General features: G+C 40.4%; 1 protein-coding gene across 6 annotated transcripts in view; it reads right to left on the bottom strand.

Annotated features, from left to right (window-relative positions):
- LOC137936533 (serine/threonine-protein kinase ATM) overlaps window positions 1–15,691 on the bottom strand; it is a 128,226-nt gene that overhangs the window by 78,939 nt on the left and 33,596 nt on the right. For 4 of the 6 annotated variants that reach the window (XM_068781260.1, XM_068781263.1, XM_068781264.1 and 1 more), the window contains 8 exons: window positions 13,082–13,234; window positions 12,877–12,966; window positions 12,343–12,533; window positions 11,575–12,175; window positions 11,354–11,425; window positions 8,852–9,016; window positions 6,574–6,699; window positions 788–915 (listed from right to left, as the gene is read on the bottom strand). In XM_068781260.1, the coding sequence (XP_068637361.1) occupies window positions 788–915; window positions 6,574–6,699; window positions 8,852–9,016; window positions 11,354–11,425; window positions 11,575–12,175; window positions 12,343–12,533; window positions 12,877–12,966; window positions 13,082–13,234 (1,526 nt within the window). The remainder of the gene's footprint in view (window positions 1–787; window positions 916–6,573; window positions 6,700–8,851; window positions 9,017–11,353; window positions 11,426–11,574; window positions 12,176–12,342; window positions 12,534–12,876; window positions 12,967–13,081; window positions 13,235–15,691) is intronic. The other 2 variants (XM_068781262.1, XM_068781261.1) reach the window with 2 other exon arrangements.

Below are 15,691 nucleotides of genomic sequence, written 5' to 3' on the forward strand. Positions count from 1 at the left end.
TGACCGGTCAACCTCCCTAATGGACTATTCAACAGTAAAAAAACTGCTATCTAACCCATCAATTTCGAAGAACTGTTAAAGGTAATTCGACCCAAATGGGAAAAATAACTGAAGAAATAAAGAATAATCACTAATTCGAGAAGAAAACCACCTGCATGTTGGATTTGAAGCAATCAGACCTTTTAAGCCAAAATGAACCAATTTTTAGTAAAATCCGGCTGCCCCTTTTTTTTAAAAACTGATTAGCTTTATAAATCAAGAAACACAAAACAATTCAGGCTACCCTAACTTGGCACCTTCCGTTGATGTTTCAATAAAGAGAAATCATCTTCGCCATTCACCTTGAACCCACACTTCTCCCCAAAATAAATAACAGACAAAATCAAATAAAGAAAGAAAGGAAGTAATTATTTGTTACCAAAGGTGGTTCCAAACATGAAACATAGAAACTCAGAAACAGAGGACAGATCGTACTCCCGAAGTCAACATACTTTCTTCTAAAATAAGACTAATTCAAAAAGTTAATGCACAGTAGGACTTCAATTTGAGACCGATTTAAAAAAAAAAAAAAACTACCATGACCGAGTTCAAGACCACTTTCCAAACACAAAATAAAGACTTCTAACTGGACTATACTTATTGGACTGAGTTATTCCATATCACTAGCATAGGTTATAATTAAAACATAAAAGTTTAATCACTGCAAACAATCACAATGCAAACCCTATAAGTTAAGTTATCATTCCTTCCAAAATAAATGATGATGCGCAAATTTTCAGATGCTCACCAAATATCTTTGAATAAGTCCTCATGACCATCCAATGTCTGGAAAAGCACACCAATTCTTCTTGCTAAGAAAAGCCTAACTCGATGATCAGTGTCTTGAAACATCTCAAGCAGTCTTTCATACATAGTCTGTTAGAGAAAACATAACAAACAATCAAATAAACTCCACAAAACAAAGTAACCCATACAACCAATTGATAGAAACAAAACCATGTAGCAAACTGGAAATCTAGTCAGGGCAACATTCTTCCAGATGAAGGTTGTGCTGCCTCAAAACAAGGTAAAACTAAAAGTATGAAGTTGAAAATAAATTTTAAAAAACATAAAGATGATTAAATTGGATGAAATCGGATTAACTTGGACCTGTATTTTCTAAACAAAATCGGAATTAAATACCATGTGCCCCAAAATTTATCTTCAATGACCTTTCCATCACAAACACTCATCTCCCAAAACTTGGAAAAATGTTAATCTCCAGCTGTGTGGGCCAGATTGTGGAACTAGCCAAGGTGATGGGCACTGTCTTCACGGAGCCTATCCCGGGAGACGACCACCCATCTAAGAAGTCAAAGAAAAAAAGGAATGATCAATGATTGTTCTCTCCTGGAATGTTCGTGGAATTGGGTTGATGCGGCACCGGGCATCCATTGGAAGTCTCCTTGCCTCGACTAAAGTTAACAATGTTGTGCTTCAAGAGACAAAGGCGGCTTCTCTCCACCTTGGCTTTATTCGTGAGTTGTGGCCCCTTAAAGAGCCCAATTGGGGCTTTTGTGGATGTTGTTGGCTCAGTGGGTGGCATTCTCCTTGTGTGGGACACTAGTACTATAGAGGTGTTGGACAGATGCAGCGACACCTACTACTCCCTAGTAGTCAAGCTCAGGGAATATTTGATGTCTTGTGGGAGTCTATGGGCCAACCAAGAACAACGAGAGACTCCTGGGATAACCTTCTTCTAATTTGCCAGAATTGGCATGTTCCCTTGTTACTGGAGAGGGACTTCAATGTTACTCGCTTCTGCCATGAGAAGTCTCCGCCTTCTCGAAGGATTACTACCTCCATGAGGCTCTTTGCAGACCTCATAGATTGCAAGGGCCTGGATGAGATTGCTCTATCCGGAAAGACCTTCACATGATCAAAGCTCGATCGGTTTTTAGCCAATGAGGACAGGCTTCGACTCTACAACAATGCTGGCAGTAAAGTTCTCGGTCAGGTAGTATCAGATCATTGGTCAATCATGGTGGATATGCACTTTGGCAGTTGGGGCCCCGTCGTTCAGATTCAACAATGCATGGATGGCAGATCCTTCATTTGACTCTTCTATCCAGTCTTTCTGGCAAAGGATTGTCGTTGTTGGCCCGAACAGCTGGTCCCTCTTGGTGAAGCTCAAGATGTTGAAACCCCTGTTGCGCTCCTAGGCCTCCGAGAGAAAGTCCTCCCTCTCAATTGTGAGAGTCTCCGTCCTTGCACAAATTGCTTCCTTAGGCTCAGAGGAGGAATTTAGAAGTCATTCATCATCTGAAGCGGCTCAAAGATATGCCCTCCAAGGGCAGCTGCAAACCTTCGTCCACAGGGATCTCATGCACTGGAAGCAGCGTGTTCACATTAAGTGGCTCTCAGAGGGGGATGCAAATACCAAATTCTTCTATGTTGTCGCTTCAACTCAGAAAAGAGCCAACCGCATTACTTTGCTCAGTGTCAATGGTGAGACCACCTCAGAATGACCTCTTATCTCTGACTCATTGGAGAGATTTTTGCAAATGTGTACTCTGAATGCCAAACGGTTCGACCTTTTTTCAGAGGGTCAATATTCCGGTTATCCCGTCAACAGCCGCCAACCTCATTGGGCTCCCCTTCTCCAGTCGTGAAATTGAGAAACAACTTTGGGCCTCCCTTTGGACAGTGCTCCAGGCCCTGATGGTTTTAATGACAAATTCTACAGTCACTGTTGGCCCCTCATTAGTGAAGACATTGCTCACATGGTCCACTCATTCTATCATCGTGGCATTACATTCAGGGGTATCAGAATTTCCTTCATTGCCCTTATCCCAAAAAAAAGGAGGCAGAGCTCCCTTTAGATTTCCGGCCTATCAGTCTCACCACCAGTACATACAAGGTGATAGCTCGTCTCCTCGCTAACCGCTTCTGTGCAGTTCCTCTGGTGGCTATTCATGCGGGACTAAGTGCCTTCCTCAAAGGAAGGAATATTTCGACAGATTCATACTCAAATTAGATTGAATGGAAAGCTTTCAACAAAGTTAATTGGAAGCTTTTGGATACTCTCCTGGAGAAGATGGGATTTGATGAAAAGTGGTGGTTCTGGATTCAAAGTTGCATTTCCTCTAATAGTTACTCAGTTCTTCTTAAAGGGACCTAAATGTGGCTATTTTAGGGGATCCTGGGGCATCAGACAAGGAGACCCCTTATCCCATTTGTTCTTCAATGTGGTGGCAAAATACCTCTCTTCCCTGATTTACTCGGCCAAGGATTTGGGATGGCTACTCCCCACGACTGATTGCATGGTCTTCGATATCATGATCCTCCAGTTTGTAGATGACACCATTTGCTTTGGTGTAGGCACTATGGATCAGATTAAAAGGTTGCGAGCAGTCCTTGGCTTATTCGAGTTGGTTTCTGGGCAGAATATCAATTGGAAGAAAACCACCCTTCTTGGATATCACATTGACACCACAGTACTCCGTGGTATGGAAGATTACTTGGGGTGTGCGTTAGAGAACATGCCAGCTACATATTTGAGTCTCCCCCTGTTTGACGCTCGACCTTTAGCAGCGCTTTGGTCCCTCCTTATTGAGAAGATCGAAAAGAAATTGGCCGTTTGGAGGGGCACACTTCTATCCTCAGCAGGTCGAGTCACCCTTCTTAAGTCATGCTTGGCGGGGCTGCCAAACTACCTCTTGTCATTCATGCAGTGTCCGGCTTCAGTTTGCTCCAAGATTGATGTCATTCGTCGACGCTTTCTCTAGAAAGGCATCAAAAACACCTTCAAATACCATCTGGTTAGTTGGAAGGAGGGTTGCTTACCTCATAATCAGGGAGGTTTAGGCATCCGGAATGCGAAGGATATGAACAGAGCCTTCCTACTCAAATGGATCAGGAACTTTAATGTCAAGCACAACAGCTTATGGAGAGATATGGTTAATTTCTACTTACAATTTTTCGGGCATTGGTGGAAAGAGGGTGGAGCCACCCGTAACTTATCCCTGATTTGGAAATCAATACACAAGTTGCTCCCTGCATTCAGGGTTGCGAACTCTTTCTACACTACTGGAAATGGGAGGACTTTCCTCTTTTGGTCAGATGAGTTGTGCAGCCCCCACTCCCTCTGAGAGGACTTCCCGGGCTTTTCAGGGTGGCTAGGGACCTTACCTGCAAGTTTGCAGATTCATGGAGCAATCAATCTTGGAGTCTTCCATTCCGCTGGGGGCTGAATGATGAGGAAGCCATAGAGTTTTGCTCTCTTCTCTCTCATCTCAGTAGTATCATTATCCGAGAGCATGCGCTTGATAAGCTGATATGGAAGCCTAGCATTAATGGTATTTTTCACATCATAGATGATGATCCCAGCATGCTTGAGTATATGGCAAATCTAGCCTGGAAGCTGCACCTAGCAAGATCAAGTTTTTTATATGGACAGTCATTAGAAAGCAGATCCTCACTTCTGACAACCTCCAAAAGATAGGTTTCACTGCTCCTGACCGCACCTGCCCTCTCTATGGTGTATGTGAGGAGTCCGTCCAGCATGTTCTTCTTCATTGTGGGTTTTCTTGGCAAGTCTGAATAATGATTTTTCAGAAGATTGGTATTCAAGTGGGGCTTCATCAGGACCTTTTTCGCACTTGTCAAATGGTGATGGAACTCGTTTGCCTAGATTGGGCAAGTTGTTTCTGTCGGCATACCTTGCTCATATCTTGTGGTGCCTATGGCTAGAGCGCAACAACAGGAAATTCGATGCCAAATCCAGCACCCCAAATAGCACCGCCTCTTATGCAATGGGCTTGACCACTAGCTGGTTGCACACTAGGAAGGAATTTGCCTCTCTGTGAGGTATATCCCTTCGAGGAAATTGGAGTCTGTTGGCTCATATGGCGGGTTCCCATAAGATGTTGGGCATGGCTGTTAGGAACCTCCCCCTAGCGACTGCATCAAGTTCAACTTCGATGGCAATGCATTAGGTTGTCCCTGGCCGGCGGGTGCAGGAGGTGTCTTCAAAGACAGTTGTTGTGAAATTATTTTCTCATATGCAGGACAGGTCGGTATTGCCGACTCCAACACTGCTAAAATGAATGCCCTCCTCTATGGACTTCAAATTTTTCAGGACCGTCTTCACGAAAAGCTGCTTACATAAGGGGACTCCAAAGTCGTCATCAGTATTTCTGTCATCTTGAAATTGAAGAGTTTTTTCATGAGATGTACTTTATTATTTGTGGAATGCTTCTCTTACACATCTAACAGAATCTTCATCACCCCCGTTGTGGTTTTCTCCATCACCACATTGTAAGCGACGTTCTTCGACAGCGTTAACCAAACTACTCCCAACACCGGTCTATCAAGGAGATTTCATCCATCATCTTTCATACCTTCTAGTTTCATATAGTAGTGAGTGCAGCTTTTTACTTTACAGATAATCTTCGATCTGCATCCTCCAGAACGAAAAATTCATACCATCAAACTTGTTGATTCCAAGTGTCGATCCTTCTCCGCCAGCCATTGTTCTTAATCACGAACCAAAGCTCTGATACCACTAGCTAGGAATTAGGCGCCTTAATTCCAAACTAATGAGAGCAATAATAATAAACGTAGAAGAAAGAAAAAGCAAGCACGAGAATAAACAAGACTTAATACAGGTTCTCCTCATGGTAAGACTACATCCTGTCTTTCGCCGCTGCAGTAATCCACTATGAAGATGAAATAGTTTACAAGAGACATCGCACACTCTCACAAGTATTTTCCTCTAACCTCTCTCAGGCCGCAACTCAAGATCCTTCTCCGTGACGATAAAACCCCATAGCAGCGCCCTCAGATATAAAGGAAAAATTAGGCCAACCGCAATACAAGAGTGTCGACTCAACGTAAGGCGTTGATTAGGCTCCACAACTTAACACTCTGGGGATCTCTGACTCTACTACAGTAGAACTCAACGGATTGCTTCAAGGGCTCAACGTTTTCCAAGACCATCTCAATGGGCCCCTCATCATTGCAAGGGATTCTACGGTTGTCATCGATTGGTGAAAAAAAGGAATTCGCCCTCCCTAGAGACAATGGGACATTTATTTCGAAATTTGTAACAAAATTTCTTATCTAAACTATACATGGACACACACCCCAAGATCTGCCAATCATTTGGCAGACTTACACACTAAACGGGGATCTTCCCTCCAACACTTTGTTGTGGAGGTCAGCCCACCCCAATAGGTTGTATTTCTCTCACAGATTTATTGAACATTCACACACTTTCCTTCAAAAAAAAAAAAAAATGGAACTGCATATAAAAAGATTGATTTCCAGTCCAACTGAATCTAAAGACCTAAAATCAGGTCCAAGTAGGAGTAGACCCTACTTTCAGAAAAGAACTTAAAGAGGAAAAGTAGTAGTCCCCCTTATCTAATTCATTGCATTGTTAATAATGAATACATTAAGAGAAAGTACATATCACACCACTTTTCATGCATCTGTATATAATAACGCTTTTGAAAATGATGAAAATTCATTAGACTATATATAACAAGATTGACATAATAGAGCAGTAGAAAACAATAACTAAGAGAATACCACGCTAAAGCAAGGATCAAGTGAGACATAACAACAAATGCAGTCAATTAGCTGTACACGTGCACGCCAGTCAAGCACACTGATCTCAGGAACTTTGTTGATGAACTCTCCAAGAGTTGATAAGGTCTGGAATCACAAAATTCAAAACCAAATTAATCAAAACATATATTTTTTTTCTTTGGATGCTGCAACAAACAACTTCATATTAAATAAAAAAATACAAATCCCCTTATAGAGTGGAAATGAAGTCCATATTCATCAAAACAGAATGTGGGCCAAGAACAAAGTGTTGAGCCTTTCTCTAGCAAAAGAATCTGTTAAATGATTCGTCCCTTGGAAATATGCATCCATGTAATCTCATTGTGTGCCACTATCTTTTTTTTTTACTGTATTTGAAATGAGCGAGAGTGCGCCCACCAAGTGCAACTACAAGCTGAGCGTAACCGAGCATGAAGGGGTGGCCCCATGGCCGACCCCACCCTGTCAGCCACCACATCACCAACAACCCCGCCGTCATCAACTCCAACGCCAGCCACCGTCGCTCCAACCACGTGCTCCGAGCGACTACCAGAAACAGGAAGGTTGTCACTTCTAGTAGCGGCCAAATCTCCGGTCGACGATCGAAAACCTCAGACATCCCAATCGGCGAGCACCAGAAGTCCCCAACGGGAGAAAACAATTCAGTTTGGACCACTATTTCCCGGCGAAGGCAACAGCAGCTCTTTTTCTGCTTCTCCTATGCAAAAAAATAAAGTGACTGTCGAGAGAATCAACCACATCTCCGGTTCGGTCGTCCGCATCAATTCGACAAGCAAATCTAAGTTGTCCCTCGTATGTGTGCCGCTAGTGGCCATCTCGGCCTTCATTCACCAGTCTGTGCGCATCACCAGTGTGGACAAGGATGATTCTTGTGATTCATCTTCTTCTTCACCATGACCACATTTCGTGGCTGCCAGGAATGCCGGATTACCTAGTGTTGGGATAGCTCTATATTGGCCCAACTCCTCATCCCAGAACGCACGAACAGCAGATTCGGATGGAGCAAGCTGATGAAGGCCTTACGGAGCAACTCTTCGTTCCCGCCTCCAGTGAGCAAGCCGCACCTTTCCTAGCTCATATGACTAGTCCCAGAAAGGTGCCTTCTATGCAAGAATGGGAGCCTCCTCCTAGCGACTACATCAAGTTAAATTTTGACGGGAGTGCTTTGGGCTGCTCAGGGTCGGCAGGTGCGGGTGGAATCTTCAAAAACCACAAAGGAGAGACTGTTCTTCCCAATGCGGGGCCGGTTGGTATGGCTGACTCCAACACCGCTGAAGTGACTGCACTTCTCCATGGGTTAAAATTTTTCAAGGACCGTCTTCATGGAAAGTTGTTTATTGAAGAGGATTTCAGAGTTGTTATTAGTTGATGCTCCAGCACGGCCTCCCCTTTGGGCGTCATTGGCACACCATTTCTTCTATATCGGACAATGTATTTACAATTTCATGTGCATGAAATCATATTCCTAGATCAGCCAATTCCTCAGCTGACAGATTAGCTAAATTTGGAATATCCCTTCAATCTCTCATTGTTTGGGATGGTTCCTCCTCTTATGTAATTTGGCTCTTTTGAGCCGTTTAATATAACTCAGCACTATTTCAAAAAACAATGCATGCCACTATCTCCACAATCTCATAAAAATGCTGATGAAGTCTCAATGGTGGAAGCATAACCAAATTCAATGACAAATTAAATTTGTTGATCAAATTGGCAAAATCTAAGGGAGTAAGATTGCCTTTGAAATCAATTTGAAGAGAAGAAAAGTGCAGAGCAAAAAAGATAGTTGGAGAGGAAGAAGGTGATCATGAGCTACTGGAGAGATAGGGATCTAACATCTACTATGTTTCCTTATTGCAATCAAAAGTCCCATCTTAAAAAAAAAAAAAAAAAAGAACATGGGATGAAGATGTTCAAAGATGGGTTCCATGGCTCTTTGATTGTGGAAGGTGACTCTTTTGCTGTCATCACTTGGTGTTCCGACAAGAAACTCCCCCTTGGCGTTCTTGAAAAATCTTCTTTGAAATCCTGGATCTTAGTGCTCTCATTGTATCTTTGGCCCCATGTAAGTAGGTCTGCCAATTCTTTGGCGGACTCTCTCACTAAAGAGGGGATCACCCTCCAATCCCTTGTTGTAAGGAAACCCTCCTCTGAGCTATTGTTTGCTGCTGTTTGTTGATAAATGCCGCTCTTTTTCAAAAAAAAAATAATAATAAATAAAGAAATAACATTAAAAAGACACCTGATCGAACCCTTTTCCCCCGAAGAACTGCTCAACCCTGTCATCATTTCCATCAGAGCCAGATGATACTAAAGTGTTCAACAAATTGCAGATGGATGTTAACACAGTAAGGCAACTGCATTTTGGACTCGTGCTCATTTCAGTCAGGTTACTGATGGCATTGACCTGTAAATATGGCTAGCAATCAATACAAACACAAAAACATCACATACCCTAGGCTTTAACTGCTTTACAATATCTTTCAGGAGCAACCAAGCAAATTCATACATTTCAAATCATACATAAATCTCAAAAAGAAATAGTCTCACAAACCTGACCCAGAAATACATATAAATATGAATACTTTTGAACATTAACAATTAAACCGTGAATCAGAAACAAATAGGCATTATCGGATGCCAAAACTAAACAAATATGCATAGTTAGATCCCAAAAATAAACAAATATGCATCACTAGATCCCAAAAAATCAAACAGGCATCATAGATCCCAAAATAAACAATTACGCAGCATGAGATCCCAAAGCTTAAATTTAATAAAAGGACAAAATGCATAATAGTAATTTTAAATTTTAAACCAAGGTGAAAAAGAGGAGAAACATGAAAAAAGAACAAGAAAACAATGAATAAACTTATTGAACAGGAATTTCAATGACCAGCCAACTTTTTTTTATAACCACTTTATTGACAAAGTTTGAGTACAAAAAAGAGTATTAAATGAATTTCAAACAAAGTCTGCTTCAGCACTTACAATCATTCACTTAGACTTTCTAAACACAAGACTCTATCTCATAAACTGACACATACAAAGTAAAATGAGTAGAAGACCACTTTCAAACATAAAATAGAATCTTATTATTGAGTGCCTTCCGCAATCTATCCAATTATTCAAAATATTAATAGTAATAATAAAAATATATTTATTGTAATAAAAAAATATATAGTAATAATAACAATAAATATATGTTTGGAATGTGCAATATATTTATACATTAAGAAGAAGAAGAGGTAGATGGAGGAGAAGAAAACAGGACTTTTTTTAAAGAAGAGGAGCTTTATTTTATTTTATTTTTTTGAAATGATGCTAATTTTTATTAAGACAAAAGCTCAAAAGAGCAAATTACAAAGGAAGAGAAGATAAGCTTATTGAAATGCACAAAGCGAAAGTTTCTATAAATAAGGACTATAAATACAGCACATAGAAGTACAACAAAATACATGGCATTACTGTTTTCTATAAATACAGCACATAGAAGTAGAACAAAAGGAGCTTAAAAGTTCCACTAGTTATCCTCTTTTACCAAACACAAGAAAAACAAAAAGATATGAAAAAAATTTAAATGAAATAACTATAATATTTTTTAGGAAAATAAATGAATATAATGATAGTAGAGTGTACAAAAGAAAATTTAGTCAATCATAGTGCACTTATAATTGTTTAGAATAGTGTGACAAAGAAAATTTTGTACACTCACAATGCCATTACTGTTGATTACAGTAAATGTACAAAATAAAGTCATATGACTATGTCTATCTTACATAAAATTAGAAGTTGTTGTAAATGACTTTGTCTATCTACACAATATTAAAAGTTATAGTAAAGCCTTTTTGTGTGAAAGGATGATAAAAACATTTAATATTCAAAGCAATAACTGATTCTGGTAATCTACAACCTTGCTATATTGTTGGGAAATTTATATTTATCTAATTAGATGATTTATATCAATAAATTCACAATTAGAATACAAGTATATAGTGTAACGGATAAGAATTCTGTCATCCAATTATAAGAGTTCTTCATTAATTTAGAATGCCATTAAAACACGCACACACACAATCATATTTTGTCCAATATATGTAAACATAAAGTGTTTTATTCGCTGCTTCTAGCTTCTGACTTTTTTGCCGCTTGCATATCATTTCAACAAATTTTTTAGGCTTCATAAATTTTTAAAACAAATTGTTAGAAAAACAGTTGAAAGTAGTTTTGTCTTTTTACATTAGATGTGATCTCTTGAGTAGGTTTTATATTGTTCTATATGTTTAGCTCTATCTCTAGTTCAAGTTTCATGTAATTTGGATTTTTATAAAGGGAGATATAAGGAGTTAAGTGAATTTAAGTTCATAAGGGCAAAGCTGTAATTTTCGCTTTTAAGTTATTAAAGAGGATGGGGGTCGAGCTCAAACCCCAATGAGAGTCTTTCAAGAACTCTCTCTTCTCTCATCTTTCTCCTTCTCCCTCTCAATTCCTCTCTCTATACTCTTGAATTTTATACTTTCTTTTTTTTTAAATGATGCTGAATTTTATTAAAACAAAAACGCAAACGAGCAGATAACAAGCGGGGGAAGCCTTCCCAAACAATGAGAGATTGCTGAAGAGGTTCCGAATTTAGCCAATTTATCAGCCAAGGGCAAAGCTGAGAATTTTATACTGATCACAAATCATACATACAATTTCCTTTTACATGTCTTTGTCATTTCTAAAGTTGCAAGCAGGATCTTACCAAGTCCCCGAGCCTTCCAGAAGAGGAGCAAGTAAAACATTCACAAAGCTTTTGAAAAATAGACTCATGTACCTGATTAAATGAATGTCATTAGTAACATTCAAACCAACAAACTGCATACATATGCCTATATCTATATATATAGAGAAAGGGATAGTTTTCACAAGCACGATAGAATTCAAACCAACAAGCTGCACATGTCAAGTGTTCTCAGAAAATACCTTCAAATCATGTTCTTTGACCATAAGGTCAAACAATGTATTCCATGTAATGTTAGGTAAAACCAAGACAAAACTAGATATTGCGGACACAAAATCCTGCTTCAACTGCACGAGCGACACAGAATTCCCTGAAATGCCTTGCCTGCTAGCCACAGTGCCAGTATCTTTCACATCAACACCCATGTCCAAGTCAACATCAACAATCCTTACTTCCACATCATTCACAAAAGAGGAATCTTGTGGGCTAGGTCGAACAGGTGGAAATAGTTCCTCAGACTCAAAAATATATGCACACGTTGAAACTTCATCAAACAGTTTAGATAGAGCCAGCAAAAGCCTATTAAATATAGGGGTAAAGCTTCCAGAAAATTTATCACGAATCATGCTGTTGTTTGGCCAAGTTTTGAAAAGTAGAGAGCAGGTAAAGCTTCTAATAGATACAAGAGATGGAACAATTGAATCAAGAATGCCAGGAGGACCAAGATGACCATGACGTAGCAGGTGATTTTGATTCTCTTCCAACAGAAAAACAGACTGTTCGAGCAACTGTAGCAAATGCTGAAGTATATTTTCAAGGAGCTTTGATTGTTCATCTCTTATCCTGAAAAGAAGCAATTTAATTATGGATATAAGCACATAAAAGAGAGCCAAAAGAGTAAATTTTACTGAAAGCAACAGGAGTTACAACTGCATCATCCCCTAGAAATACTCCATTTTCCTGTAGTCTTTATTTGGCAAAAGTAAGATTAGAACAAAAGATGTGTGTACCTTGTTATAGCCAAGTTGTATATACAATTGGACAGGAGAGTGCAAAGGGGGAAAATATCTGTCAACGGCATTGTCTGAACATTCCAGGATGAAGTCAAAACAGCTACAAAATGCTCTTCCAATTCGCATATTAGTGGATTCATTAGCTGCCACGGAAGGCGCAAATTATGATGGCATACATTCTGAGGCACCTAAACACATAGGAGTACTCACCAATTAAAAAGGACCATTTAAAATAAAAAAAGTAATCTTCATTAAGGCAAAGCAACAACACAAGACGGAGGAGAATTTTTAACAACAAGAGGCTGCAGGTTAACCCCCACCTCTGCCTCCCCTCTTCATTGTTCTCTTTTCTTTGATTAATGAATCGCCATTAACAAAAAAAAAAATCCTCAGCCAAATAATCAGCTGCACGATTAGCTTAATGAGGACTTTGAAGCCAATGCAAAGCACAAGTACAAGCTAGTCTTGAATAATATCAGAGTAAAACAATGTCTAACAATTAGAAACCAGCAAAACAAAAATCTAGTACACCTCAGCATTTGGTCTTGGCTCAACTTCTGCTAAGACTTCCACCAAGCATTCAAAAAGTTCGTGTGAAAGCCCTTGATTCTTTCTCATAGCCTACAAGGAAACTTTAAGTTCAGTAATCAATTCAATACAGGCCAAGAACAACAGAAAGTACAAAAGAGAAACTCCTACTATGAAATGACTGAAATAACATGGATAAATATTTTACCATAAGTTTATCCTCGATTTCAGGAACACAAAAGTAAGGAAGCAACATGGAGAAACTCATTGAACTGTGTGGAATGGAAGCACAGCCAGCACAGAGAGAGAAAATAGCTGCTGGCAACAAAATCAACATCCGATCATCTAAGAAGGAAGAATTCTGTAGAACAAAACATTTTAGTCAATAGTGCTTTATCTCCAGACAAACTATTGTTTTAACTCTAAAGGTCCAAATAACTGGAGATAATAAATAGAAAAGCATTTCAAATGTGAGAGAATATACATATTAATGCACCTCAAAAGGAAAAAATGAAGAATCTTCATTGTCCTTATCATAATTTACATCATGCATAAGTGAAATGCATTACATTTTATTAGTGGAATTGCAACACAAAGCATTTGCAGTTGAATATAAAAGATAGTTGATAACAAATGGTTAGTAGTGAATGGTTGCAAATGCATCACTTGACCACTGGAAGAATCCTCAACCTTTTCTGCTCTGATCATTGGCCTATATTGATCGAAAACAGGACGTAAATTGGGCCCCTAGCCTTTTCACTTTGAAAATGCTTGGGCCAAGAACCACTCTTTCCTTGAGTTGGTCGCCTCGGTCTGGCATTGCATGCGACCTTCAGGGATGCCTGGATGGGCCTTGCCGCAGAAGCTCAAGCTCCTCAAACAACATATTCTAACCTGGGCAGCTTCTCATCACACAGGTGTCAAGTCTACGAAGGTGAACATTCTTGCTTAGCTCTCGGATCTGGATGGTTTGGAGGAAACCCGTGTCCAGACATCTGATATTCCATGCCCGCAACGTCCTTTAATTCCAGCTCCAAGACTTCTCCTACTCAGATCTCACTCGATGGAAACAGGGAGTGCAGTTCAAATAGCGTGGCGAAAGCAACAAAAACACTCGCTTCTTCCACTTGGTGGCGTCGTTCTAACTGGGTCTCCTCGATGTTAGTCGACGGGGAGATTACCAATGACAAGGACACCATTGCTAACACTTTTTTTAGCTTCTTTGCAGATCTCTACCATGAAGAGCGATGCCCCCGACTGAGTCTCCAGCGTATCACTTTCTCCACCCTTCCTACGGGCCTAGCGTCTCTTTTGGAAAGAACAATCTCTCCAAAGGATATTGAGTTAGCTACCTTGGACCTCGTCTCACACCGTGCCCCTGGACCTGGCGAATTTTTCAAGCTATGCTGGTCAACTATCAAAGATGATGTATCTGAGATGTTTCGCTCCTTCTTCTCTCAGGGTCTATCCTATAGAAGCATCGGAGCCTCCTTCATTGCTCTAATTCCCAAGAAGCAATCTTCCAAGCATCCGAGGGATCACTAACCGATCAGCCTTACATCCAATTCTCACAAAATCATTACGCGGATTCTATCCAACAGTCTCAAAGTGGTTATGACGGTGTTGATCCACCCTTGCCAATCATCCTTCATCAAGGGAAGAAATATTCTTGACTCAGCCATGGCCTCTCATGAGTTGATGGATCACCTTAACCGATCGGGAAGGTCCTGTTGTGCCCTGAAAGTTGATTTAGAAAAAGCTTTTGATAGAGTATGTTGCTCTCTTATTGGGGATCTCTTGCGCAAAATGGGGTTTCGGCCGAAATGGCTGGATTGGATTCACAGCTATATCTCATCTGCTAGCTACTCAATTCTGCTCAATGGCACCATGCTGGGATACTTCAAGGGGTCTAGAGGCATTCGGCAGGGGGATCCGCTCTCTTCCTTACTCTTCAACTTGGTGGTGGAGTACCTCTCTCGTTTAGGAGTACCTCTTTGGTGGCGGAATATTCTTCATCCTTGCCAAAAGCGCCACTTTTGACCAAATCCCATTCAGCATAGTAGACTGTCAAGGAGATTCCAATTTACTCTATCAAAGGTTTTCTCGAAATCCAGTTTGAGGGCAAAGTGAGTGAGATTCAAGGGTTTGAAGTAGTGTAGAATCTCATGACTGGACATAGTCGAGTCAAGGATGTTTCGACCTTTAATGAACGCATTTTGCCCACGATGGATGACTAAAGAGAGCACAGCCTTAAGTCGATTGGCAAAAATGCGAGCTATGCGATGGTTATGGGGATATGACTTCCTCAGCTAGGCAAGATAATTCTCTTGGCATGCCTTGTGCATGTCCCATGGTGCATATGGCTCGAGCGAAACAACCTGAGATTCAACTCCAAGGCTAGCACCCCAAATAATATAGCTTCTCAGGCAGTGGGCCTTATCTCAAGTTGGCTACATTCTAGGAAGGAGTTTGCTTCTCTATCGGGCATCTCCCTTCGGGAAAATAGAGGTTTGATCGCGCACATGGCGGGCCTCTGTAGGAATCCAGTTATGGCCACCTGGGATCCTCTTACGACTGCATCAAACTCAATTTTGATGGCAATGCTTTAGGTTGTCCTGGGCCAGCTGGAGCAAGTGGTGCTTTCAGAGACAATAGTGGAGACCCTATTCTATCCTATACAGCGCCGGTGAGTATTGTTGATTCAAATACTGCTGAAGTGAGTGCTCTTCTATTCAGCCTCCAAATCTTTAAAGAGCGGCTTCATGGCAAGCTGATTATCGAAGGCGACTCAAAGACTATCATCAGTTAGTGTTCAAAA

This window comes from Aristolochia californica, unplaced genomic scaffold (assembly GCF_029961685.1).
Source record: "Aristolochia californica isolate CCGP_79_NKW_82.1479 unplaced genomic scaffold, dmAriCali1.0.hap1 SCAF_7, whole genome shotgun sequence".
NCBI lineage: Eukaryota > Viridiplantae > Streptophyta > Magnoliopsida > Piperales > Aristolochiaceae > Aristolochia > Aristolochia californica.